Source organism: Ctenopharyngodon idella, chromosome 6 (assembly GCF_019924925.1).
Source record: "Ctenopharyngodon idella isolate HZGC_01 chromosome 6, HZGC01, whole genome shotgun sequence".
In the NCBI taxonomy this organism is placed as follows: domain Eukaryota; kingdom Metazoa; phylum Chordata; class Actinopteri; order Cypriniformes; family Xenocyprididae; genus Ctenopharyngodon; species Ctenopharyngodon idella.
This window is the reverse complement of record NC_067225.1, coordinates 11,723,780-11,751,402: the sequence shown is the minus strand read 5'-3', so window position 1 is coordinate 11,751,402 and position 27,623 is coordinate 11,723,780. Positions and strand designations below refer to the sequence as shown.

The 27,623-nt window shown below is 36.4% G+C and overlaps 1 protein-coding gene and 1 long non-coding RNA gene across 2 annotated transcripts in view; one reads left to right on the top strand and one right to left on the bottom strand.

The window, feature by feature from the left end:
* LOC127513925 (uncharacterized) overlaps window positions 1-27,623 on the bottom strand; it is a 757,994-nt gene that overhangs the window by 108,453 nt on the left and 621,918 nt on the right. The gene's annotated exons all lie outside the window — the stretch shown is intronic.
* Window positions 525-27,623, top strand: nomo (nodal modulator). Its single transcript, XM_051896072.1, has 31 exons — window positions 525-718; window positions 1,172-1,261; window positions 4,210-4,255; window positions 4,379-4,479; window positions 4,569-4,675; window positions 6,442-6,514; window positions 8,310-8,462; window positions 8,596-8,733; window positions 9,901-9,990; window positions 11,031-11,136; window positions 11,248-11,398; window positions 12,567-12,744; window positions 12,833-12,974; window positions 13,061-13,192; window positions 15,206-15,342; window positions 15,454-15,541; window positions 16,505-16,568; window positions 16,710-16,805; window positions 16,904-17,104; window positions 17,602-17,684; window positions 17,925-18,084; window positions 19,717-19,843; window positions 19,960-20,073; window positions 21,777-21,904; window positions 22,384-22,525; window positions 22,624-22,707; window positions 24,033-24,143; window positions 24,224-24,325; window positions 24,425-24,544; window positions 26,563-26,655; window positions 26,760-27,623. The coding sequence occupies exons 1-31, from the start codon at window positions 581-583 to the stop codon at window positions 26,889-26,891; spliced, it is 3,627 nt and encodes a 1,208-aa protein (XP_051752032.1). The 5' UTR covers window positions 525-580; the 3' UTR covers window positions 26,892-27,623.

Below are 27,623 nucleotides of genomic sequence, written 5' to 3'. Positions count from 1 at the left end.
GAGAATGGTAAAGTTTCTAAAAACAGAATATTTTGAATGTGAATATTTATTATTGAATTCAATGCTAAAATTATGTGTTTTTTTTTTATTTAAATAATTACCTCATAAATATGCAAATATGTGAAATTACAGAAAATTAGCAGCGTTAACAATTTTTTTTTTATTTGATGCAAAGATAATATAATACTAAGTATAGTGTTATAAATGTACATACATTTAAAAAAAAAAAAAAAAAATGAAAAAATAAAAAACTGCAGGATTTGCGATATTGATGACCGTTAAAACGCGTCATCATAGTATGTGAAAACTAAGGGTCTATTATTCAGCTTATTATTAGTTGTGAGATATTCATTAAGGACCGAAAATTATCTAACATGCCACATAAATAATAATAATTATGATTAAAATAAATTGGTTTTCGGGTTCCTCTCATGAAACAGCCAATGAAAACAATGAATATAGGCACCGGTCGTGACCGACCAATAGGAACGAGCTAAAAATAATTCTCCATTAAAATGATTGGCTGAATTCATCGGAGCCATGTGCATCGTACGTCAGTACGCTTCACCAGCGCTGCACGATGGTTGGAATTAAAGAGCTAGTGATTCTTATTCTATCTGTTTTGTATTTGACATTTGTGAATGGTACCGATGATATTTTGGTAGGCTGTGGGGGGTTCGTCAAGTCAGATGTGGAAATTAATTACTCTGTCATTGAGGTAAGAAGACTTGAGGTTTCTGGTGAAGAATGGTTAGCTGGCTAGCTAGCGCGCGCCGTTCCGGAAGTGAACCGATTCTCTGATCTGTACCTCATCTGCTGTGCTAAGAAGTTATGCTGACGGGTTGTAAATCACATAATCTGTTGAGCCTTCTGTCGTGAATGTAGCAGCAGGTTGCCTGACAGCTACTGTCAAGCATTGTCAGCGAAACACATGATTTGTTCAAGCATGTTTAATATTATTATTATCACAGATCTGCCTCGGTTAATTAGATTTGTCTTACTCAAGCTAGTTTATCTGAATGAACTGCAGTCAGTTCGCAGTATTAGTAAGCGTTTCATTTAAGTATCATAGTGTACATATTAGCCTACTATTTGATGATCATTTACAGATATATTGTAAATACAATGGTATTATCATGGCCAACATTCACCATGTATGTGTTGTTTACAGATAAAGTTGTACACTAAGCAGGGCTCTCTGAAATATCAGACTGAATGTGCACCAATCAATGGTTACTTCATGATCCCCCTCTATGACAAGGTACAGTAACTCTTTGAATGTCTTGTGGCATTTATTCTGAATCTTTTTCTATCAAGATTTTTCACTGAGATGGCTTCACTTGCACTATATAGAGGAATATGTGATCTACGCTGGCTTCTTTTAGGATTTTAAGCAGAGATGCGCTGATACCGATAGCCGATTATTCAGAGTGATATCTGCCGATACCGATAGATTGGGGGTTCTGCCTTTTATACCTTCTTTTAAATTGATAATTTAATTATTATTAATAATTAATCATTTTTAATTATTATACTTTGAAAGAGATGCAAATAAAAACTTTATTCTCTCAATTTCATCAACTTGTTTCAGAGTAACTGGTATCAGTTATAAACAAACACATTACTCTAAATTAACACATTAACAAAATTCTGAAGATTAAATGAATATTTTTTAACTTTCTGAATGTTATTAATTTATATAATTACTATTAATACCGAACACCAAACTGGTTTCTTAGCATTTTCTTTACACAAAGCTCAAATTTAGTGCATTTTCCTGCCCTCTTTTGACTGACAGGATATATCCTTGACTATCGGCTGTTTTTAAACCGATTATTGGCCGATATATCGGTGCATCTCTAAATTTAAGCCATAAAATAATGACGCCTCCATGCATGTTCCTGTTCATTTGATGAAAAGAACTAGGGATGCACCGATATGAAAATTTTGGCCGATACGATAACCGATAATTCTTTATATTTGAAAGCCGATAACCGATATATTGGCCGATATATCTAAATAAAAATTTTTATATAATTTTTGGGAGCCTGATTACAAATACAAAAGCCTCTTCATTAAAAGTCATGTCCCAACACACGATTATAATGTTCTTATTATAATTTTATGTAGTCTATATGACAGATTTGTGCTGCATATGTTGCACTTAACTGTATCTTCAATCATATTTCAAGAAATTTAAAACCATAATTGAGGACAGTGCGCATCTGAAGCGTCTCAGCTGAAGGAAATAATCCATTATTTATCAGCTTTAATATATCGACCAAATTTTCTTATTGGGCCGATAACGATAACATTAAAAGTGATCATATATTGGCCGATGCTGATATTATGTCCGATATATCATGCATCCCTAAAAAAATGTCCTTCTGTGTAAAAAGTATCATCTAGCTTTAATGGCAATCAAATGGTAAATAATAGGCTTGTTTTACATTATGTACAAAATGACATCTAGAACATCAATATAAGCAAATTATGTGGAGCTTGAATTCTGCTTTTTATTTGAATATTATTCTATTTTTATTACTACTCTTTTCCGCCTTTTCTATTTACATAACTCCCCTCATTTACATATATTATATTTCTTCATATTGCTTATTTATAATTGTTTCAAATTAATTTTAAAAAGTAGGCTTTATGTACTTTTTATGTACTTCATTGATAAAACATAAAGTTCTCCCCAAATAACGCACAAATTAAAGGCTATAAAAACAAACATTCTATACATTGTCTGTAGTAAATTGTAAATGTTTGGAAGCCAATTAAACATATTTTACTGGACTGCAATGTTTTTAATGTAAATAGATTACGGTTTTATTCAGAGACGTGTTTAACTGATGTTTAAAAAGTAGGCTGTAATCTGAATGTATTTAGGAATTTCTATGTTGTATTAATCTGAAATGTCTTACTTTTGTTGTTGTTGTTGTTAATTGTATGAATTTTGTTGTTTATTCTGTTTTCACCATGAAAATAGCCTTGTTGCTGATATGGCATAAATAAATAAATAAATAAATAAATAAAATTGGAAGCCAATTTGGCAGCAAGAATTATGATAAATGATAAACAATTTTAAAGAAAAATTAAGAGGTAGATCCCTCATACACTTCAAAAATGCTTTTCTTATTTAGTATTTTTGTTTCCAGTCCAAATATCTAAAAAATCTTAAATCCAGATGCTTTTACTAGATAAGGAAAAAGAGTTTTTTGCTTAAAACAAGCAAAATGATCTGCCAAGGGGGTAACAAAAATAATCTTGTTTTTGTTGAAAACTTGTTTCTTGTTTCTGTCCTAAACAGATACAAGATTATTTTTCTTACCCCTTGTTTTAAGCAAAAACTCACTTCATTTTTATTTTTTTTATTTTTATTTTTTCAGAAAAGAAGAAAAATCTTCATCTTCATATCATTTTACTTATCTAGTAAAAGCATCTGGATTTAACAATTTTTTTGATAATTAGACTGGAAACAAGACAAAAATACTAAGTAAGAAAAGCATTTTTTTGCAGTGTAGTAAATTATATTTAGTTAACTATTATTTTTCATATATATTAAGGAAATATTTATTATAGTATTATAAAGATACTTGACTTTATATTCATTATTCAAATAAGAATATACCAGGGAAATGTAAATGCACTGGAGGAAAACACCTTGCTCTCTTGAAGATAGACGACAGCATCAGGTCATCTTCCCATGCTCTTTTCATCTCCAAACCTTTCCGGATTGATGCATTAAAATCAAATTGCAATGCATATTTCAACCCGAATGAGTTCATTTAAGATACATCATGAAATTGAGTATATTTTGCAGCCCTAATCAGCAGAATGGTGAAGATTCCCCAGTGGAGTTTACACTAATCACATTAGGACTGCAAATTGCTGCAAGCTTCTCTGGTGGTGTAAATTGGGGCGAAATTCATTTTTGACATGCCCATCTATTTTTAACTGGCTGAGGGAGCGCCTGCCAGGCAGTATTTCATCATTATACCTGCAGCTTCACCTTAATTCACATCATCAGAGAGGCAGTTTCCAGCATCAGTGACTTAGATGAGTGTCAGCATGTAGAAAAACACAAAGATAGCCAAAAGTCTTCCTTCCTTCTTCCTTCCTGCATTTTATGACAATTAATGCACATATTTCATGATCATAGCCTGTGCATATGTTTGCACTAATTGGGACTACCATCTTTTACAGGGTGATTTTGTTATAAAGATAGAACCACCATCAGGATGGAGCTTTGGTAAGGGATCATTTCACATATCAAGTGGTGGTTATATCATGTGATAAAATTGTGCATAATTCAATCTTCAGTAATTCAAGTTCATGTATACTCTTGAACCTGTCATGTATTATCTGTGTGCAGAACCAACGACTGTGGACCTACATGTGGATGGAATTACTGACATCTGCACTAAAGAACAAGACATCAACTTCGTCTTTACCGGGTTTTCAGTCCTGGGAACTGTAAGTTGAAATTTTGTACATCTGACTTTGTAAATCGTTTTTTGGTAAAATAAAAAAAAATAATCTGCTCATTTTCTTCACTCATTCAGGTCTTGAGTAAAGGGCATTTGTTGGGACCTGCAGGGGTTGAAGTAAGTTTGAGAAAAGCAGGAGAAGATGATGTTCTTCAGAGTGTCCTCACACAAGCTGGAGGACAGTGAGTAGATGTTTTTTTTATTTCATAAATTGGTAAGCCACGGTCACACTATACACTGATCCTGAAAGATTTCTTTGGTCACAGTGGGCTTGATATGATGTCAATCTCTGCACCGCTTTGGTTCATGTCATTCCACACCCGTAAGACCTTCGTTCATCTTCAGAATACAAATTAAGATATTTTTGATGAAATCCGAGAGCTTTCTGGTCTCCCTATAGACAGCAATGTCATAACCAATTTCAAGGATCAGAAAGGTAGTAAAGACATCGTTAAAATAGTCCATGTGACTACAGTTCTTAAATAATGAGTCGGCGTTCTGACGTAGAACCTGGAAGCGCTTGCACTTTGTTTACAACATAAACAGAGTAGGAGAGAAGAGATGATATTGTTGAATAAAGTCATTTTTGTTTTGTTTTTGTGCACAAAAAGTATTCTCGTCGCTTCATAACATGATTGAACCACTGCAGTCACATGGACACTCTCATTACTAGTATCACGATACTAGAATTTCCAGCTTTGATACGATACCTTGAAAAATATCGGTATTCGATACCATTTTCGATAACACAGGGAAAACTGCCCTATATACCGCCATACAGATAATTTGTTATTATATCATAATTTTTTGATAATTTGAGTAATTTTGTTTCTAATACACACAGCACAGGGAGGCTTTATTTGTATACTACATTTACAAAAAAAGACAAGTAAACAGTCAGTAATAAAATAAGAATAAATAAACAAATTGCAAACAATAGCACATAAATACAATAGAATAAAGAGACAAATGAAAGTGGGCGGGTCAAACAGTAGTATTCAGGTAAATAATATAGAAATTCAGAGTCTTCCTTGTAAAAATGAAATACAGATTAATGCTTACAAATAAAGTCACAAAAGTTATTCAGTCAAGAGCAGCGAGTGATTTTCTCTTTATCTTTTGTTCTTTGATTAACATGACAGACACCAGCAGGTTTATTAGGCTGCTGTCACTTTAAGAGCTTATGCACGGATCCAATATACTAATGCACAACATGCGTTTACGTTCAAAAACTGACTGTATTTACCTGAATATTCGAAAAGACTGGCATTTTGACATCATTTTGAATGTATTTGACTCTTTAAGTGCAATAAGCCACGGAAAAGTCAATTTGCTATTCGCAAATGTGCACGCCACTTATATAGATCAGTGGTGTGCGTGCTTTTGGTGTGAGCGTGCAACCTGCGGGAATGACTCAACCCGGGAGCGAATGAGATGAGTGAGAGGAGAGAGAGTGAAAATGCGCAACTGGTATCGGTGTATCGCTACTGCAGAAAAGGAGTATTGGAACCGTTTCAGGTATTTCAGCATCGATACATATCTAAATCTCGATATTTTTGACAACACTACTCATTACCCATAACTGAGGTGCCCTTCAGCAAGGCACTAACCCCCAGTTGCTCCCTGGCCGCAACAAAATGGCTGCCCACTGCTCCGGGTGTGTGTTCACAGCGTGTTTGTGTTCAATACTCACTGCTGTGTGTGTGCACTTGGATGGGTGCACAAATTCCGAGTATGGTACACCATAATCGGCTACGCGTCACTTTCACTTTAAATAAATAAATAAATAAATAAATAAACCCAGCAACAATATGCCACTGGGGGATCATTCTACCCCAAGATTCTTTCTTTTCAACTCAAAATAAATGTAATATTTTTACTGTACAAATACCCCATTAACAAATAGACAAAAAACATCTTACCCTATCTATCTTGCTTTTTTTAACAGGTATACTTTCCTCAAGGTGCTTCCAGGAAACTATGACATCACTGCCTCTCATGTCTCATGGACCCTTGAGCAGGTATCTTGAACAGTATAAAGTACAAACTAGCTTGTTGGCAAAACAGTTTTCAATGACAGATAGGTCAACACCCGAAGAAAGCTGCCACTACATTTCATACTTCTGTGTTTGTTCATACATTACATTGGTCAGAGCGTCTCATTTAAATATACAGTTTTGTGTACTTAGTTTATTGTTCAAATTAAATCGAATAAAATTTTATTTATAAAACTGCAAAGTGCTAAACAATAAAAGAGAAAGAAAAAAAATTAAAACCACAAATACCATATGCACAAACAGCCACATATACTACTATTGTACTGTATTAGCTATAGAAAACAAGTGAGTTTTTAGACGCAACTTGAACAATATCCAAAAGCAGCTGATTATTTGATCTAAGGGATCTAGAGGAGCAGCAAGTATTGAGAAGCTCTGAAATATAAAAGCATGAAGAGCTTTAAAAATATACATCAATACCTTGAATTCTATTCGCTGCTTGACAGGTAACCAAAGAGAGGCCCAGACAGGAATAATATGGTCTCTTTCTTGTAGGGTTACCCTCGACTAAAGATATTTCTAGTCGACTAGTAGTCATTCATTTAAGCGATTAGTCGACTAATCGCGCATTTATATAAATAAACCATATAAATCATAATAATGAGCCTTTAATCATTTATATATAATACATATAGCCTAATCATTATGAATGTGGCGAGAAAAAACTACTGAAGATTTTAATAATTTATTGATAAACTAGTGTTTTATGTGTTTTCGGCTGCAGAGATGAAGTCGATGATGCTGACTCGTCATCTCCGCAGTAGTGGACGCACCTATATCATACGGATCACATAATCTGACAATATTTGTTTTAGATTTGAATCGGTTAGTTTAAAAGTAGACATTTCAAGCTTTCCATAGATATATTTTTCATGTCTGTGAGGCAAATATAAGATGAGTTTCGGTTCATGTTTGTGACGCGCTCAAGTTCACTGAAGACCGAGACGGCAGAAAGCTCATCCTGTTTGTTTTCATTATTTTAGAAAAATGCAAAGTTTTGTTGTTATTGTGAGTTTACAGACATAAAAGCAAACCATTTACAGTTTTGAATGTTAGATTACAGTTATCTGTATGACCAAAAATGAGTATTTTAAGTTAAATTCCAGTGATCACACAGTCGCCTCCATGTCATGCAGTAAGCGCTCTCCACACAAATATGCGGCTAATAATAGCGTACATTTATCTAGGTTAACATTAGAGCGAGCGGATTTGTAAAGTTGCTACCACTAACTTGTTTCAATTCATAAGCCATATTTGAGGTCAATATAATGATGAATGATAGGCGAATGTTTGGATTTCCTGCCGTTAACAATCTGTCCGTCACAGACTGCGTGATTTCGCCACTTCCTGTGGAGGTTTCTTTTCTGCGACTAATCGACTAATACCAATTTTGTTCGATTAACCCTCTTCTAGTCGACTAATGGTTAGTCGACTATTAGGGGGCAGCCCTACTTTTTACAATAATCGAGGCGTGACGCAACAACAGTGATTGTTCGATGTTGAAAAAAAAGGTTTGTTTTTTTTAATCTGCCTGTAAAATTTATGATCAGAGTCAAATATGGCTGCCAAATGTTTTTTACTTGACCTTTAACATTTGACAGAGGCCCAAGATTGTCCTTCCCTGCATTTACACGGTCACTACAGCCAAAAAATATGATCTCTGTTTTCTTATCATTTAAATGGAGAAAATTCCAATTTTATCCATCGTTTTCCTTGTTTTAAGAGGTCTTGTTGGTCTACTCTTTTTGTCCCCTCACAGAGCTCAACCACTGTGGTTGTGTCAAATGAAAACGCCCCCGCCGCAGCTCCTCTTGTGGTAAAGGGCTATGATGTCTCTGGAGAGGTGCAGAGCGACGGTGAACCAATGAAAGGAGTCAGTTTCCTCCTTTACTCTGCCAGTGTAGCACAGAAGGTAAAGGGGTTTATTAGATTCAAAACCCAATAGCATATGGATGTCATTCCATAATATGATAATGTCTTCACAAATGTGACTCATCATCTATAGTCCAATAAACTCTATCTGAACAAATGTATTATTCATCCAGGATATCAGTGGCTGCAGTGTGGCTCCTGTGGATGGGGCTGTAGTCGGCGACCCCTCCCTTGTGTATCTGTGCAGCTCCCAGTCTCGTGAGGACGGCACTTTCTCCTTTCCCTGCCTTCCCAGTGGGGAATACACTGTGGTAAGAAGCTGTTTTTACTTTTATTGGCACTAATTTTCATATGAATTCTTTTGGAAATGTGAATTGTGAACTGATGTTTCCTATTGGCACACTACAGCAAATATATATATATATATTTTTGGTGAGAAATCTAACATACTTAAGACTTCTGCACAGTATGTCATTACTTACTGGCTCTACCTTAAAGGATTAGTTCACTTCAGAATTAAAATTTCCTGATAATTCACTCACCCCCATGTCATCCAAGATGTTTATGTCTTTCTTTCTTCAGTCGAAAAGAAATGAAGGTTTTTGAGGAAAACATTCCAGGATTTTTCTCCATATAGTGGACTTCACTGGGGTTCAACGGGTTGAAGGTCCAAATGTCAGTTTCAGTGCAGCTTCAAAGAGCTCTACATGATCCCAGACGAGGAATAAGAGTCTTATCTAGAGAAACCATCGGTCATTTTCTAAAAAAAAAAAAAAAAATTATATAATTTTTAACCACAAATGCTCGTCTTGCACTGCTCTGTGATGCTCCATGCATTACGTAATCATGGGAGGAGTAGGAGGAAGTACCGATTCAGTGTCAACAAAGATAACGTACAAAAACTAAGTCAAACACCCTTTACAAAAAAAAAGTAAAACAACGATGTTGGATGATTTTGATGTTCGCCCTACCGCGGTACTTTCGTCTACGTCACGCGTGACCTTTCCAACATGATTACGTAATGCGTGGAGCATCGCAGAGCAGTGCAAGATGAGCATTTATGGTTAAAAATTATATAATTTGTTTTTTTTTTTTTTTTTTTTTGAAAATGACCGATGTTTTCTCTAGATAAGACTCTTATTCCTCGTCTGGGATCGTGTAGAGCTCTTTGAAGCTGCACTGAAACTGACATTTGGACCTTCAACCCGTTGAACCCCAGTGAAGTCCACTATATGGAGAAAAATCCTGTAAAAAAAAAAAGTCTTTTTGACTGAAGAAAGAAAGACATAAACATCTTGGATGACATGGGGGTGGGTAAATTATCAGGAAATTTTAATTCTGAAGTGAACTAATCCTTTAAAGTAAAATAATTTGACATTTATCTACATCTCATGTAGCCTTTTTTATAAGTTAAATAATTTGTAATAAAGCACAAATGTCAGTCTTAGTTTATTAGCGTGTTTCTTCTTGAACCGCAGGTCCCATTTTACAGAGGGGAGAGAATTACTTTTGATGTTGCTCCTTCTCGTATGGATTTCAAAGTAGAACACAACAGTTTAATGTTGGAGGTGAGTTTCTCAATTCTCTGACTTGTTCTTACAGATATGTAGGCATGGATTAACACATTAATTGACAATTATGGTTTGATGCTGTTGTACAGTTGTTGTTTTTTATTTGCTTTGGTACTATTTTCACAAGTAAAGTGTATATTTTCAAAACTCCAGACCGATCACACTTGTAACACTACTAGTCACTCTTTCAAAACCTGATCGCATGCTTTCATTACAACTATACTATATTATCGTTTCAAAACACATAATATCATTGTAATATTTAATGAGAACATTTGGTTTAATCACCAGAACAAAACAGTACGGTCTTCTTTCAATTTAGTACTTTTTACAATAATTTAATTTAGCAGCAAATAATGCAAGATTCAGACAGTAGGAAATATACAGAAATTTAATAACGTTATCAAACACACTACAGTCTTCACTGCATAACTTATAAATGAAATCTATATCAATCCTTATTAAAGCTACAATTTTCTCTGTTATCTTTGTTCTTTGATGAACATTAATGACACCACAGCAACTGGTTTATTATGCTGCTGTCACTTTAAGAGCTGCCGCTGCCGAACATGACGTGCATCTCATTTACTCTTTAAGTTCATTTAAGATGTTATTTAACTCATTTAAGACTGCTCTTATGAAGATACTCCACAAAATGGGCATTTTGGCATAATTCTGTGTTGTTTGTTCAAGGTAAAAGAGAACTCGATACTGGCGCGCGTACTGTGCGCACGAGTCGTGTGTGTCACATGACACGACATTCACAGACAGCGCGTTCTCGTTTGTCTTGTGGCGCTTGAATGGTTTAAAAGCATTTGCGTGAATAAGAGCGCGATCCTAGAATGTAACGCTAGCCAAATTATGACGGATGCTGCGTTAATTGCGTTAAATATTTTTAACGCGTTAAACTGAAAAAATTAATCGCATTCTGTAACGTGCTAATTTTGACAGCACTAAAATAAATTAAATCATGTATAAATCAGTTGCTCAGCAGCCTAACCTGTTTTCTAACATGTTTTTCCAATTTTGTCTCTCAGCCAATATTCCGGGTCATGGGATTCTCTGTGATGGGCAGAGTTCTGAATAGCCCTGATGGAGAGGGTGTTGCAGATGCTGTAGTCACGCTTAATAACCAAATTAAAGGTAACTGTGATGATACGCTTAAGTGAAATTAACATAATGCCATGGGTATATCCTAAGAACCCAACAATTAATGCTAAATTAACACATTGTGTTTATATATCTCTTTCACAGTGGAAACTAAAGAAGATGGTTCATTCCGTTTGGAGAATATGACCACAGGCACTTACACCATCAGCACACACAAGGAGCTGATGTTCTTTGAGCCGGTCACAGTGAAGATTGCTCCCAGCACCCCTCAGCTGCCAGACATCATCACTGCAGGGTGAGTATGCATATAAGAATTGTCCTTAAAGGTGAAGTATGTCATTTTTGTGACACTAGCGGCATCTAGCGGAATTACAAAAATAAAGCATATTTTCAAAAAACCTTGTAAACGCCTCTTTCGTTGCGCCTCACCCAATTCATAGCTCTTCCGGGTGCTTGTGAAGGCATGTCTCAACAGGTAAAAGTAGGCTTCTTCTTAATTAAAGGTTCAACATATTCGGATTACTTTTAGCTGTGTTGCTGTGTGTCACGAGTAAGCAACTGAGTAAGCTAATACTCTGTCAATAGTGAACGCAAGAGTGTCTCGCTTATAATAAATCCATCCAACGTGACATGGCGCGCCACAATGGTTTGAGGCCAACTGGTCTACACTGGACACATCAAAGGAAACATTATAAAACTAGTACATTTTGTCTTTCTGAACGGGTCCATATTTACGTATTTGGTATTAAAGCGTCCATTGTAGTGCGTACCATCACAATGCCCCATTTGCTTTGACGTAATCATGACCTGTTTAATCGAAGCTAAATGTCTTTTCCCATGTAACACATCAGCCATGCTCACACACTGGCTAAACACCCTCTGGCCCCGCCTACTACCGTAGCCACGCCCCAAACTCTCGCTTTACTGTAGATAAAGGATTAATTCACTTTCAAATGAAAATTAGCCCAAGCTTTACTCTAACCCTAACCCTCAAGTCATCCTATATGACTTTCTTCTTTCTGATGAACACAATCGGAGATATATTAATAAATATCCTGACGCATCCGAGCTTTATAATGGCAGTGAGGGATACCAACGAGTATGAGCTGAAGAAAGTGTCTCTATCCATCATAAACGTACTCCACACGGCTCAGGGGGGTTAATAAAGGCCTTCTGAAGCAAAGCGATGCGTTTGTGTAGGAAATTATCCATATTTACCAAGTTATAAAGTAAAATATCTAGCTTCCACCAGACAGCCTCCGTATTCAACTTAGGAAGAAAGTGTAACGCCTCTCGCAGTTCGAAACACTTACACAATGTCCTGCGCCTTTCGTATTCAACTTACGAAAAAAACGTAAATGACGCGACGACAGTTACGCTTTTTTTCGTAAGTTGAATACGGAAGGCGGTCTGGTGGAAGCTAGATATTTTACTTCATAACTTGGTCGTTTTGTCATTTCCAGGTTCAGCGTGTGTGGTCACATCTTAGTCACCCGTCTTCCTGAGACTGTTAAACAGCTTGGCCACTACAGAGTTACTCTCTCGGCCCAGAGACAGGATCAGGGCTTTTTTCGCACCGTGGAAAGTGACGGTCATGGAGCGTTTTGCTTTCAAGTTAAACCAGGGGACTACATCGTGCAGGTAATGAGAATTTCTGATGTAACGCCACTTTAAATTAAAGTTAGTGTAGTTGCATGTTAATTTAATTATGTCCTGTGCTGTACTGCAGGTGACCCTCCCTGAAAGTGACGTAAAGGCTGGGCTCGCTCTTCAGCCGTACTCTCTCGATATTTCACTGGTGGACCATCCCATCACTGACCTTCTCTTCACTCAGTTCATAGCATCTGTCTCTGGCTCTGTGTCCTGTCTTGGTGAGATATTTTTCATGCCCGCTATCAAATTCAATTAGATACGTGTGATTTCTGTCTTTGGCTCAATGACTGAATTGTGTCATCAGTGGCATGTGGAGATCTGACCGTCACCCTTCAGCCTGTGAGCAGACAGGGAGAGAGGCAGAACCTCCAGTTGTCTGGCAGCAGTGAAACACTCAGCTTCACTTTCAATAACGTGTTACCCGGCAAGTACAAAGGTAAGCACTGTTTTGATTTTAATGAGCAATAATAGAGATGATTAGATTTAAACATGTATGCAAATAGGCAGCATTTGTTTTTGCTCTTTTACCCCAAAATATTTGGTGTAGTATAAAGGGCAGTTCACACTGCACCAGCAGACGCCAAACAACAGCAACAGATGCTTTGTCAGATCAGTACGTTACCCCTGTTGGTGTCTGTTGCTGTTGGTTGCCGCTTGTTTTAGCTGATTGAACATGTTCAGTTGGTGTTTGTTGGGCTGGGGAATGTCTGAGAAGTAACAATACTGCGATCTGGTGATTGTCAGTGTTGGCCGGCGTCTGTTGGTGTAGTGTGAATGGGTCTTAATAGGAAACTTTGGGTAGGTTCTGAACAACTAGACCTTGTTAACCCGCAAATTTCACCTACTTCTATCTTTGGGAATGTAGAAATTACTACACAATAGGGCTACATGAATAATTGAAATTAAACTGCGTGATATTTCACAAAGGCTGCCAATTTTTTTTTTATGCGCAGCTTCTCAGTGCAGCACGGCTCTGTGATCAGTTGTAAACTTTACTCCACCTGAAAGCCAGAGGGCGCTCTCGGGCAGAAACTCAAAATATGCCCTGCAGAAGTACAATATAACGTGCAGCGTTCCAGGAAATCCCTATGGGCATCATAGTATCACTGTAGCTGAATAAACAGAAGATTGAAATGCTTTGATTGATTAAACATGATTAATAAACACACGACTACGACAATATATGGTTTATCTGAGTTTTTCAAGCCTTCTCGGGTATTTTCATGATAATAAAGTATATTTATACTTCAGTGCTAATTGACATAGCCTGTATCACTGTATTGAACACTATGAAATAATTTGTTGTGTGCCTTATTCTGTGTAAGAAGCCACATCATCTCACAGAAGTGTTATTTCAAACACTTCACAAAGTGAGTTTGGAGTAAAAGCATGCTATTAAATGTTGTCTTTTGTTGGACAAGAGGTTCATAAATGCTTGTAGTCTTTGGAAAGATGTTTGACGCGTGTTGCTTTTTCAAAAGCACATTATAAGCGACGCTACCAGATGGAGCAGCGTTTGCCGTGCTTCACTGTCAAGCTGCGCATAAAATAAATCACAGCCTTTGCAATTTCATAATCGCACTTAGCAAAAGCGCGATTTCATATTAAGTGTGATTTATTGTGTATTTTTGCAGCCCTACTACACAATTAATTAAAAATTGTGAGAAACTAAAGAAATTCATACAGAAATGACTATTGTAATATTATTATTTTATAGTAAAATTAAAAAGATTAGGGCGGCACGGTGGCTCATGGGTCATTGGTTCGAGTCCCAGATAGGGCTGGGAAAATATATCGATTCTGGATCGATTCTGAGATTTTCTGAGTGCATCGAGATTCTCTTTCGAATCGATTCTGAGCTTAGTTTTTAACAGCAAGACTTTCCGTAAGACTTTCGTTCATGTTGAAACGCATATGAAGATCTTTTTGATGAAATCTGAGAGCTCTCTGTCCCTCCATTGACAGCTACGCAATTGCAACTTTGACACTTCAAAAAGTTCATAAAGAGATCGTAAAATTTGGACAGTTTTGAGCAGTTTAGTCCATATTTTCTGAAGAGACTCAATGAATGTCTATACCGATTAAATCTTTTCAGAAAATTTGGACTAAACTGCTCAATTCATATGGATTAGTTTTACGATCTCTTTATGAACTTTTTGAAGCGTCAAATGTCAGTTGCGTAGCTGTCAACGGAGGGACAGAAAGCTCTCAGATTTCATCAAAAAGATCTTAATTTGTGTTCTGAAGATGAACGAAGGTCTTACAAGTGTGAAACGACATGAAGGTGAGTAATTAATGACAGAACTTTCATTTTGGGGTGAACTAACCCTTTAAGGTTTATTATATTGCAAAATGTTATTTAAAAAATCATATTATGATTTTTGAGTGAAATCGTGCAGCCTTTCAGCAGTATAGACATTCAGAGATTAACAGCCTCTGGTTATCACAGTGTCTATCACCCAAGAAGAGTGGTGCTGGAAGCATAAGTCAGTGGAGATCGATGTACTCGACTCATATGTAGAAGGAGTGGAGTTCAGACAAACTGGATACTTGCTGCGCTGCTCACTGTCCCATGCCATTACTTTGGTGAGGCCTGAAAATATTCAATATTTAATGATGACTGAGTTGCCAGAATAAGCTGTTACTAGTCTAAAATGGTAATGATGATTATGATGCATTATTTGCCCATAATTTTAGGAATTTTTCCAAGATGGCAGTTCACCAGAGAACGTTGGCATTTACAATCTGTCCAAAGGAGTCAATCGCTTCTGTCTGTCCAAACCAGGTGAGCTCAGTCTGTCTTTCAGTTGGTTAAAGGATTAGTTCACTTCAGAATTAAAATTTCCTGATAATTTACTCACCCCCATGTCATCCAAGATGTTTGTCTTTCTTCAGTCGAAAAGAAATGAAGGTTTTTGAGGAAACATTCCAGGATTTTTCTCCATATAGTGGACTTCACTGGGGTTCAACGGGTTGAAGGTCCAAATGTCAGTTTCAGTGCAGCTTCAAAGAGCTCTACATGATCCCAGACGAGGAATAAGGGACTTATCTAGCAAAACGATCTGTCATTTTCTAAAAAAAAAAGAAAAAATGATATACTTTTTAACCACAAATGCTCGTCTTGCACTGCTCTGCGATGCACCACGCATTTCGTAATCACGTTGGAAAGGTCACACGTGACGTAGGCAGAAGTACCGTTGTAGGGTCATTTTCTCCGCCAACTTCAAAATCGTCCAACATCGTTGTTTTACCTTTTTTTTTGTAAAGGCCGTTTGGCTTAATATTTGCATGTTCGCTTTGTAAACACTGGATCAGTACTTCCGCCTATATCACGTGTGACCTTTCCAACAGGATTACGTAATGCGTGGAGCATCGCAGAGCAGTGCAAGACGAGCATTTGTGGTTAAAAAGTATATAATTTTTTCTTTTTTTTAGAAAATGACAGATCGTTTCTCTAGATAAGACCTTTATTCCTCGTCTGGGATCACGTAGAGCTCTTTGAAGCTGCACTGAAACTGACATTTGGACCTTCAACCCGTTGAACCCCAGTGAAGTCCACTATATGGAGAAAAATCCTGGAATGTTTTCCTCAAAAACCTTCATTTCTTTTTGACTGAAGAAAGAAAGACATGAACATCTTGGATGATATGGGGGTAAGTAAATTATCAGGAAATTTTAATTCTGAAGTGAACTAATCTTTTAAGTTCATAGAGGCTAAAGTACTCAACATATTTCTTTTCAATCTAAGGTGTTTATAAAGTGACTCCACGTTCCTGTCACCAGTTTGAACAGGATTACTACACCTACAACACGTATGTGACTGCCAGCGCCAAGATTTTTGTTAAAATCAGAGTAGTTGCCACAGCTTTTTACCCTTTGATTCAGTGCTGCTTGTGTAACATTATTTAAGAAATTCTAATCCACACTTTTTTTTTTATCATCCTGTTCCTTAGGTCTGCCCCAAGCATCCTAACCCTTACTGCTGTCCGACACCACATGACAGGACTCATCACCACTGATAAGATGCTGGACGTCACAGTCACCATCAAGTGAGTGAGGCACAACATTGTTATAATGTGTTTAAAAGTATAAATCTGCTCTGTCTGTCGCTCTCCAACAGGTTAAGGTTTTTGTTTTATTTTGGCAGGTCTTCCATTGAGAGTGAGCCTGCTTTAGTTCTGGGGCCGCTGCGCTCAAGCGAGGAAGAGCGAAGAGAGCAGCAGCTTCTGGAAATAGCCGCCCGCAGGAAGGAGAGGGAAGAAAGAGGAGAGGAGAAGAGCCTTCCTGTGGAAGAGAAACCAGATGAACTCCATGAGCCATTCCACTATGAATTCTCCTATTGGGCACGGTAAGATCTTTGGGGAATGTTTGCTTGCAATTTCCTCTTTTGTCTGTATTAAAGCCCTTCATTTTCTGCGTTCAGAGCCTTTCAAAGTATACTCCTTTTGGCTGTGGGCATGGAAAGATGCATTTGGCGTCTAGTGGATTTCAAGCGCTTGAGTAGGGGTGTGCGATATTGACAAAAAATTATATCTCAGTATTTTCTGTAATTTCTTAAATTTAATCAAATTCAGTTATAATAATAAGACACAATCAGTAACAACCAAATTCATCTTTGCAGTGGAGAGGAAACACAGAATCTGCACCTCTACGCTTGAGTATCTTGCACAAAATTTGGATTGTAAAATTGGACAGCGTGCGCAAACTTTTACATCACATGGACAGTGTGCAGAGTATACTTTGGGCTTTAGGAAAAAATATTGTGAAATCATATGTGCAAAGAATGAATTTCAGTGATGATTTCATGGTCTTAATTTTATATCTTGACTGTGTTGGTTATTTCAGGGCTGGGGAGAAGATCACAGTCACACCTTCATCCAAAGAGTTTCTGTTTTACCCTCCTGAAGTAGAGGCTACGATCACTGGAGGTTAGAGTGCAATACACACTTCTGAAACCTTTATTTATATTTATATTATGCTAATAGATGCATATTGTGTCCAAGCCCTTTCACATACTAATGCAAAACAAATTGCTAATCATTTAAACCCATGGTTTTAGGATGTAAGAAACTTCATCCATATGTGCGTCCCGTAGTGAAATGCCTCGCTAATGTCCCTCAGAAAACCAGGTTACAGTTTTACCCTCTAAATCTGATATGTTCTGACAGAGAATTGCCCAGGTCAGATGGTGGAGATTGCAGGCAGGGCAGGGCTGTTCCTCACGGGGCAGGTGTCGCCTACACTGGAGGGTGTGGAAATCTCCATTAAAGAGAGTGCAGCTACAACCCCTCTCATTACAGTTCTCACAGATGAAACCGGGTCCTACAGGTATCTCGCTTATTCACAAACATACTGCACAGGGCTCGACATTAAGACTTGTCATGTGAATCCGTCATTCACTTGTCCGAGTAAAAAAAGTTGCTTGTCCAGAAAAAAATAGGATTTTTTTGTGGTGTAAATATAACTTATTCTGAAGCAATATTCTCATCAGTGTTTAGTCAGCTTTGACATATTTAAATCTGCATAATTGTGATATTTTTTTTACCTTTATAAAGGGCATCTTCCCCCCAAATATTAAAGGGTTAGTTCACCCAAAAATGAAAATTCTGTCATTAATTACTCACCCTCGTGCCATTTTACACCCGTAAGACCTTCGTTGATCTTCGGAACACAAATTAAGATGTTTTTGTTTAAATCTGATGGCTCCGTGAGGCCTACATAGGGAGCAATGACATTTCCTCTCTCAAGATCCATAAAGGTACTAAAAACATATTTAAATCAGTTCATGTGAGTACAGTGGTTCAATATTAATATTATAAAGCCACGAGAATATTTTTGGTGCGCCAAAACAAAATAACGACTTATATAGTGATGACCGATTTCAAAACACTGCTTCAGGAAGATTCAGAACATAATGAATCAGCGTGTCGAATCATGATTCGGATCGCGTGTCAAACCGCCAAACTGCTGAAATCACGTGACTTTGGCGCTCCGAACCGCTGATTCATAATGCTCCAAAGCTTCCTGAAACAGTGTTTTGAAATCGGCCATCACTAAATAATTTATTTTGTTTTTTTTGGCGCACCAAAAATATTTTCGTCGCTTTATAATATTAATATTGAACCACTGTACTCACATGAACTGATTTAAATATGTTTTTAGCACCTTTATGGATCTTGAGAGAGGAAATGTCATTGCTCCCTATGTAGGCCTCACTGAGCCATCGGATTTAAACAAAAATATCTTAATTTGTGTTCTGAAGATGAACGAAGGTCTTACGGGTGTAAAACGGCACGAGGGTGAGTAATTAATGACAGAATTTTCATTTTTGGGTGAACTAACCCTTTAATAAATGTTTGCTTCATCTTTCATGTTAAATTCTTAAATTTTATCAAGAAGTGAGTCAAACGATTCATTCAAACGGCTGATTCACTCAAGAATGAGGCAGTTGTTTATGAATGGGTCATTGAATCATTGACTCAACTGATTCGTTCAAAACTCTGAATCATTCATTAAAGAGAGGCTGTGCAAACCTCAACAGCGCAACCTTGTTACCGTCGGTACATTATAGGCCTACATTATATATTATTATCCACTATCGATCACCATTTACACTAAATGTATTAAAATCAGACTCATTCTTGCTTTTTGTTAATTCCCTAGTTATTTTTTAGTCATTTTAATCAGGCTACTTGTCCGGTCGGGCAAGTAAAATTCTCTTTCGCTTACCCATTCAGAAAATCCACTTGTCCCGGACAAGCGTTAATGTCGAGCCCTGCTGCATTCATTTATTTAATGGCTCTCTTATCCATGTATTTAATAATGCATATTAGCTTAATAGAATGGTTTAGAAAGTGAATGACTATTTGCATATTTAGAAATAAAGTGCAGTTATTGTGGCTGAAAACTTTAAGTGCACTCTAGCGTTCTAATCAATAAACATTTCCCTTTTTTCCCCAGTGTTGGACCCCTACATAGTGACTCTCTGTATGACATCAGTGCCAGTAAAGAGGGCTTTGTCCTGACTCCAGTGGAGGGAAAGACAGGAGACTTCAAAGCGTTTGCCTTGGCAGGCGTCACTTTTGAGGTCAGTGTCACATTGACGTCTTCTCATAAGCTGAGTTGATCACATTTCATCTCGTATTTTCATTTCTAGGAAACAAATGGTTCATTTTGTTGAAGATTTGTTTTCTTGCCCCTCAGATAAAGGCAGAGGATGGTGTTCCTCTCTCGGGGGTTCTGCTGTCTCTCAGTGGAGCCAGCTTCCGCTCGAACTTACTCACTCAGGACACTGGCCTCCTCACCTTCAACAACCTGGTACTGTGACCATGGTCATCTTTTTAATGCGTTAATCACATTGGAGTATAGATTTATACAGAAAAGGTGTACAGTTTTAAAGGGATGTTTTATTTCAACCAAAAATTCTGTCATTGTTTACTCTCCCTAGGGCTGTGCGATTAATCACTGATTTTCAGTTTCGATTTTGGCTTCTGAACAATTATGAAAACAAGATAATTGAGGTAATAACTCCTAAACCGTTAGGCGTAGGCTCGGATTTGCTCGTCGAAATTTCTGGTTATTTTGGATTTTTTTGAAAATCCTACTTTTGTAAACTAGTCTTAGGTTTTTGGCCCAATCGGAACCAAACCAGTGCAGCAAGATTCTCTGGAGTGTGATTGTCAATAATTATCCCAAAAAAGTTGAAATTTCGATTCACGGTCTTTAAGGGCCGCCAAAACGTTCGAAGTGGGTGGAGCCACTTTACTAAAATGGCTATAACTCGTGAACAGAGTGAGATATTTTCACCAAAATTGGCACACATATGTAAGAGCTCATTCTGTGGTCACGTGAAAAAGGACGTGGCGACTGGCCACTTGGTGGCGCTATAACAGGAAAAAAACATGAAAATGCCTATAATTACTTAACCCTTAGTCTGATCAACTTGAAAATTGGCATGAAGTGTCTTTTTCCAAGGTGCCATGATTGTCTATGAGGACATTGACGTATCTCAAAAAACATGTCTGCCATCGGCCAATGAAGTTTGAGCAGCTATCAGACAAGGTTAACGGAGGCCGATTGGAACAAAACTCGGTAGGCCTGTTTGACTCACGGCCCTAGAGGCCTGTGAGAAATTTGAAAGAAATCGGCCAACGGGGGCCACCTTTACATTTTTCACGTGCGTAAAGGGTTGTGTATCACATGATTTTTCGCACACGCCCACAACATTCATACCACAAGGTCGAACTCCTCATTCTGAGCAACATTCGTTAAATATTGGAGATTATTTCTAAAACCAACTTTGGCGAACTAGTCCTAGGTTTTTGGCTCAAGCTTGAAAAGCTTTAAAAAAACATATATTTCCTCTGGTAAATTGCCTGTATTGGCTGTAAATGGTCTTTTCTATCTATGATCGAGATGGTTACAGCCTTGCTAATTAAAGCTTAATATCTTTTTACACATATGCTTTAAATCGCTTGAACCCAGATAATTGATGCTCGCAGCTAAATTTTAATTTGTATTTTTGTTCTGTTGTGTTTATTTGTTGGTTTTGTTTGTAATAATTAGTTTCTTTGTTCTTGTAGTGTTGCTGACTGTTTACTTGTCTTATGTAGTTATTTTGAGGACCTTTTACTTACATTAATTAACCTAGTATTAGTTTTTGCTGACGTATTGATAATTGTAAAATTTCACCCACTAATAATCATGTTAAATAATCATGATTTTAATATTGACAAAAAATAATTGTGATTATGATTTTTGCCATAATCGAGCAGCCCTAACTTTCCCTTATGTCGTTCCAAATCTGTATGACTTTCTTCTGTGGGAGAAAGTTGTAACATTTTTTATGTTGTAACAGTTTTTTTCCGTACAACGAAGGTCAATGAGGTTAAAAACAACATTGACTGAGTGACTTTTAATGTATGTACAAAAAAGAGATCATTTTCACAAAAAAAAAAAAAATTTTTGAGTTCCACAAAAAACATTATTAAATTGAAATGCCTATATTTTCTCCATCTCAGAGTCCTGGCCAGTACTATTTCAAGCCCATGATGAAGGAGTTTCGCTTTGAGCCCTCGTCACAAATGATCACAGTAGAGGAAGGACAGGTCCTCCATATTCCCATCACCGGCTTCAAAACTGCATACAGGTCAGCAGTACTCAAGTGTTACAGTATGCACTGGCAGTAAAAATGCTTAGTACAAAAGTTGGCTGATATATATGCATATGTAGACTACCTTTCAATTTTTTGTTTTTGAGAGTCATCTCTTAATACACCAAAGCTACATTTATGTGATAAGAAAACACATTAAAAACAGTAATATTGTGAAATATTTTTACAATTTACAAGAACTGTTTTCTATTTGAATAGATTTTAAAGTGTAATTTATTCCTGTGATCAAAGATGAATTTTCAGCATCATTACTCCAGTCTTCAGTGTCACACGATCCTTCAGAAATCATTCTAATGTGCTGATTTGATGCTCAAGAAACATTTCTGATTACACCTTTACTGTCACTTTTGATCAGTTTAATGAATCCCTGCTGAATTAAAGTATTAATTTCTTGCAAAAAAAAAAACTTTTCGAAACATGCTCATTTCATTTCTATATTTTGACATGTATCTTAGCTGCTATGGAACAGTGCAGTCAATAGGTGGCGATGCGGAGCAGGGTGTCGCCGTGGAGGCAGTGGGGCTGGGAGAGTGCGGCATGTACAGCGAGGACACGGTTACTGACGAAGAGGGACGCTTCAGACTCCGAGGATTGCTGGTGAGAATTAACTAGACGAAACTCTTCAGGCAAACAATTCTTCAGAAAAGAAAGTATGTTTTAAGCTAAGCTTGCCTTTTTATTGTGTTCATTTTCAGCCCGGGTGTAACTACAACGTTCAGCTGAGAGGAGAAGGAAATGATCACATAGAGAGAGCATTGCCGCCACAGAAAACCATTGAGGTGAGCACATTTTATCCACCTTTTTCCTACGTCCCATGACACATTGCACAAATTATGGGAGTAACTTAAATTAAAGGGTTAGTTCACCCAAAAATGAAAATAATGTCATTTATTACTCACTCTCATGTCGTTCCACACCCGTAAGACCTTCGTTAGTCTTCGGAACTCAAATTAAGATATTTTTGTTGAAATCCGATGGCTCAGTGAGGCCTGCATAGCCAGCAATGACATTTCCTCTCTCAAGATCCATTAATGTACTAAAAACATATTTAAATCAGTTCATATGAGTACAGTGGTTCATTATTAATATTATAAAGCGATGAGAATATTTTTGGTGCGACAAAAAAAACAAACTAACGACTTATATAGTGATGGCCGATTTCAAAACACTGCTTCATGAAGCTTCGGAGCGTTATGAATCAGCGTGTCGAATCAGCGGTTCGGAGCGCCAAAGTCACGTGATTTCAGCAGTTTGGCGGTTTGACACGCGATCCGAATCATGATTCGACACAAAAGATTCATAACGCTCCGAAGCTTCCTGAAGCAGTGTTTTGAAATCGGCCATCACTATATAATCATTATTTTGTTTTTTTTTGGCGCACCAAAAATATTCTCGTGGCTTTATAATATTAATATTGAACCACTGTACTCACATGAACTGATTTAAATATGTTTTTAGTACATTAATGGATCTTGAGAGAGGAAATGTCATTGCTGGCTATGCAGGCCTCACTGAGCCATCGGATTTCAACAAAAATATCTTAATTTGTGTTCTGAAGATTAACGGGTGTGGAACGACATGAGGGTGAGTGATTAATGACATTATTTTCATTGTTGGGTGAACTAACCCTTTAAACTGTAAACAATCAGGGAAATGTGGAAGCTTTTGCCACTGAATAAAAAATAAAAATGGTAATTGTGACTTTTTTTCTCGCAATTGCGTGTTATAAAGTCCAATATAATATATAATATGATAATTTAAATATGATATAAACTTTATTTCTCGCAATTGTGAGTTATAATGTGATATAAATTTGATTGTGCTGATGATTTAGATATTCTTGTTATACCACGTCACATTAACATACCAAGCGTTATGTTATTCTCCTGACGTCTGAAGAATAAAACGTAGGAAATTTTACAGCTGATTCAGTCAAGGATTATTTGTAGCACAACCTTATCATTTGAAATGATTTGTTTCAGTCTTTTTGAATAAAAATTCCCCAAACCGGAAGTGCCTCCCATAATCTAAAACACAGTAGGCCCATCAGGAAAAAGGTGGATATGAAGTTTCCATTCATGTATTTGTTTTTTGACGGTTTTAGGTGGGCAACACTGATATTGAAGGAATAAACATAATCGCCTTCAGACAGATCAATCAGTTTGATCTGAGCGGAAACGTCATCACTTCCCCCGATCATCTCCCCACTCTCTGGGTAGGTACAGGAACCTAAACTCTCCTTTTTTTCATATTTGATGAAATCTTGAAGTCATTTTTGTTCCTCTCTCTCTAAAGGTGAAGCTCTACAAGAGTGACAATCTTGACAATCCCTTCCAGACTGTGTCTCTTGGCCAGTCCCTGTTCTTCCACTTTGCCCCCCTGCCACGTGACGGAGAGGTAGATCATTACTTTCTAGAATCACAATATTCATTTATTTCATAATTATACATTTTTTATTTAATAATGAATTAATTTCATTTTATTGTCCTCGTGCAGAGCTATGTGTTGATGCTGGGCACGTCACTTTCTCAATCCCAGTATGACATCAAACTCCCACAGGTCTCTTTCACGTCCTCTGGTTACCACAAACATGTAACACTAACCTTTAACCCTAAGGTAAGAACCTTTTCACACATAATTATTTTTTGTTCGGTGATGAAAGCATGCTGAATAATTAGATTTGTGTGAATAGATTGTTCATCTATGATTAGTTCGTTTGGTAGAGCTGCTCAATTAATTGTTAAAAGATCGCAATCTCGATTCAAACACCTACGAGATCTCATTCCTAAATGACAACGATTCTCCTGTGTCTACTAAACATTTGACAAAATCACATCTGAACATTCAAATCTGCCGCTGAGCCTGAGAGAACCGTTGTCATGTATAGTTTAGGTATGAAACAGCTTCTCAAACCACACAATATCATTACTTCTGTGTTACAAATATTCATATTATCACTTATTATTCATATTATTCATATTATCCAGAAGTACTGGATAAAAGTTTATAGTTTGGATATAAACACTGATGTCTATTGATGGAGCAAAAATGGAGCAAATAAATCACCTTTTTAGGTAACTTGGAGCTTCAAATAACAATTCTATCGATGATGATTACATCGTTACGCCAACAGGTGGCGGCAAGTGACTGTTAAAAAATGTATTTGTCATTGAATCATTCATTCAAGAGATTCATTCAAAAACGCTGATTCATCCAGGAATGAGCGAGTCATTGAATCATTCATTCAGAACGTTTTTTAAAATAATTCATTTAGATTAATTAAACATTTTAAATAGACTTCAGCAATTAACATTTTGTCAGAGCATCTAGTAAATTAAATGTTATTTTGTTTAGTTGTCTGTTCAGAATCGTGGGAGAATCCTGATCTCTGTTTGAAACAAAAAAGTCGTGATTCTCAGTTTAAGCAGAATTGCGCAGCTCTAGCATTTGGTGTGGAAAGAGTCTTAATTCTGCATTCAAAAAGCTGGTCAAGATGTTGACATTTCTTATAAATTAGATTAAGATCTTAAATTTAATTTGTATTAATGCAGGGCGATATATCTCAAATTATGTCTCAATATTTTTCCAGATTGTGGCGATATTCAATATATATATCAATATTTTACATTTAAAAAGTTGATTTTACTGCCCACCTCCCCCATAAAACATTTAAAATTATATTTACCAATATAAAATTATATATAATATAAATTGTGTATAATATATATATATATATATATATATATAATGTATGTGTGTAATAATCTTATAATCATTTTTCTTGTAATAATCTTAGGTACCAATATTAGAATTTATGAAAATGAGATTATTTATATATATATATATATGTGTGTGAAGAAACACACACACACACACACACACACATATATATATTTATATATATATATATATATATATATATATATATATATATGTATGTGTGTGTGTGTGTGTGTGTGTGTGTATATATATGTGTGTGTGTGTGTGTGTGTGTGTGTAATAATCTTATAATAAGCTAAACTTTTAGCTTTATTGTTATACAATTATGATATTTCCTAATTTTCTTTATATATCAGCTAGATATCAAGATACTCTCTTAAACAATGCTGAGTTAAAAACAACCCAAGTTGGGTTGAAAATAGACAAACCCAGCGAATGGGTTGTTTTAACCCAGTGGTTGGGTTAAATGTTTGCTTTAACTCAACTATTGTTTAAAAATTACTGTATTTCTTGCTTAAAATGAACCCAAAATATGTTGGAAATTAACATTTATTAATATGTTTAATAAATGAACATTTATTAATAAGTTTAATGAATAATAATGAAACAATAAACATTTATTAAATTTCTTATTAATAAATGTTCACCTTTTGATTATTATTGTTTCCTCTAGTAATTATGTGTCTGATTTTCAATTTCCAACATATTTTGGGTTCATTTTAAGCCAGACATATAGTCATTTTTAAACAATAGTTGAGTTAAATAAAACTGTCCAGCATTTAACCCAATCGCTGGGTTTGTCCATTTTCAACCCAACTTGGGTTGTTTTTAGCCCAGCATTCTTTATAGTATAGTATCACTTATATCAGATGTGTCACTCAGCCCTAATGTGTACATTTTTTTGATTTTCACAGAGGAAAGTACCAGATCAAGATGTTTCCCAGGGATCTTTCATCGCCCTTCCTCTGACGTTACTGCTGTTGCTCGCCGCCTATAATCATGAGCGGGTACCTGTTGCTTTTTCTTTCAGGATAGTTGAGCTACTCGTAGATTCTTGTCATTTACGATAGCTGCAGTTCTTATGTAGATAATGATATTGTGTCTTTCCAAGGTGATCCCACTCCTCCTGCAGCTGGTCAACCAGATCCAGGGTGTACGAGGACTCGCTCAGACAAGCAGCGATGGAATCCCTGTGGATGAAGCCAAGCGCCAGTCGAAGAGGCCAAAGACAAGACGTACATGAAGGCCAAGCCAATCGCTGCGTTCAGATCTCACAGGCATCAGACAACGCACAAGACCATGTTGGTCTGATCATGAAAACACCGCCAACGTTTTTTGGACATCTTTCATTTTGTTTTGCTGAATCTCTGAAGGTTCTTTGCCTGTGGTGTCCTGCTCACACACATCCCTATAATTTACAGTCCCTAGTATGTGAATGTGGCTCAGAGATTGTGTATTTATGTCTGTGAGATTGCTCAGGGAGGACGGCTGATCTACAAATGTGTGTGCTTTTGTTTTTCATTAGTTTAAAGAGTAATAATTCAAGGAATTGATTGTTTGATGAGTCCAGTAGTGCCCTCAATGACTAGAGTTTATTAATCCACACTCCCATAAATAATTTATCAGTTCAATTTTTTACAACTTCACTAGAATTTGTAGAATTGTGTTGTGATTTGCAAACTCAAACACCCCTACATTTTAAAATAGAAATTTATTTAATAAACATTGGTATTGTTTTCACTAAATAATTCATTTTATATGATTTTTGTTTCCTTTATTTGTTTAAATGCAATAAGACATATCCAAAAGTTTAAAAAAAGTAAATTGTTCAATTCCTTAAACTTAATTGACTTGCTGCTACCGTTTGATGGATTTAGTACATATTCATTCCACTTCATTAAAAGGTAAATAATGTGATAATGTGTCTGGTTATAGAGAGAACAATAATAATAAAGTGTTTTTGGAAACTACTAAA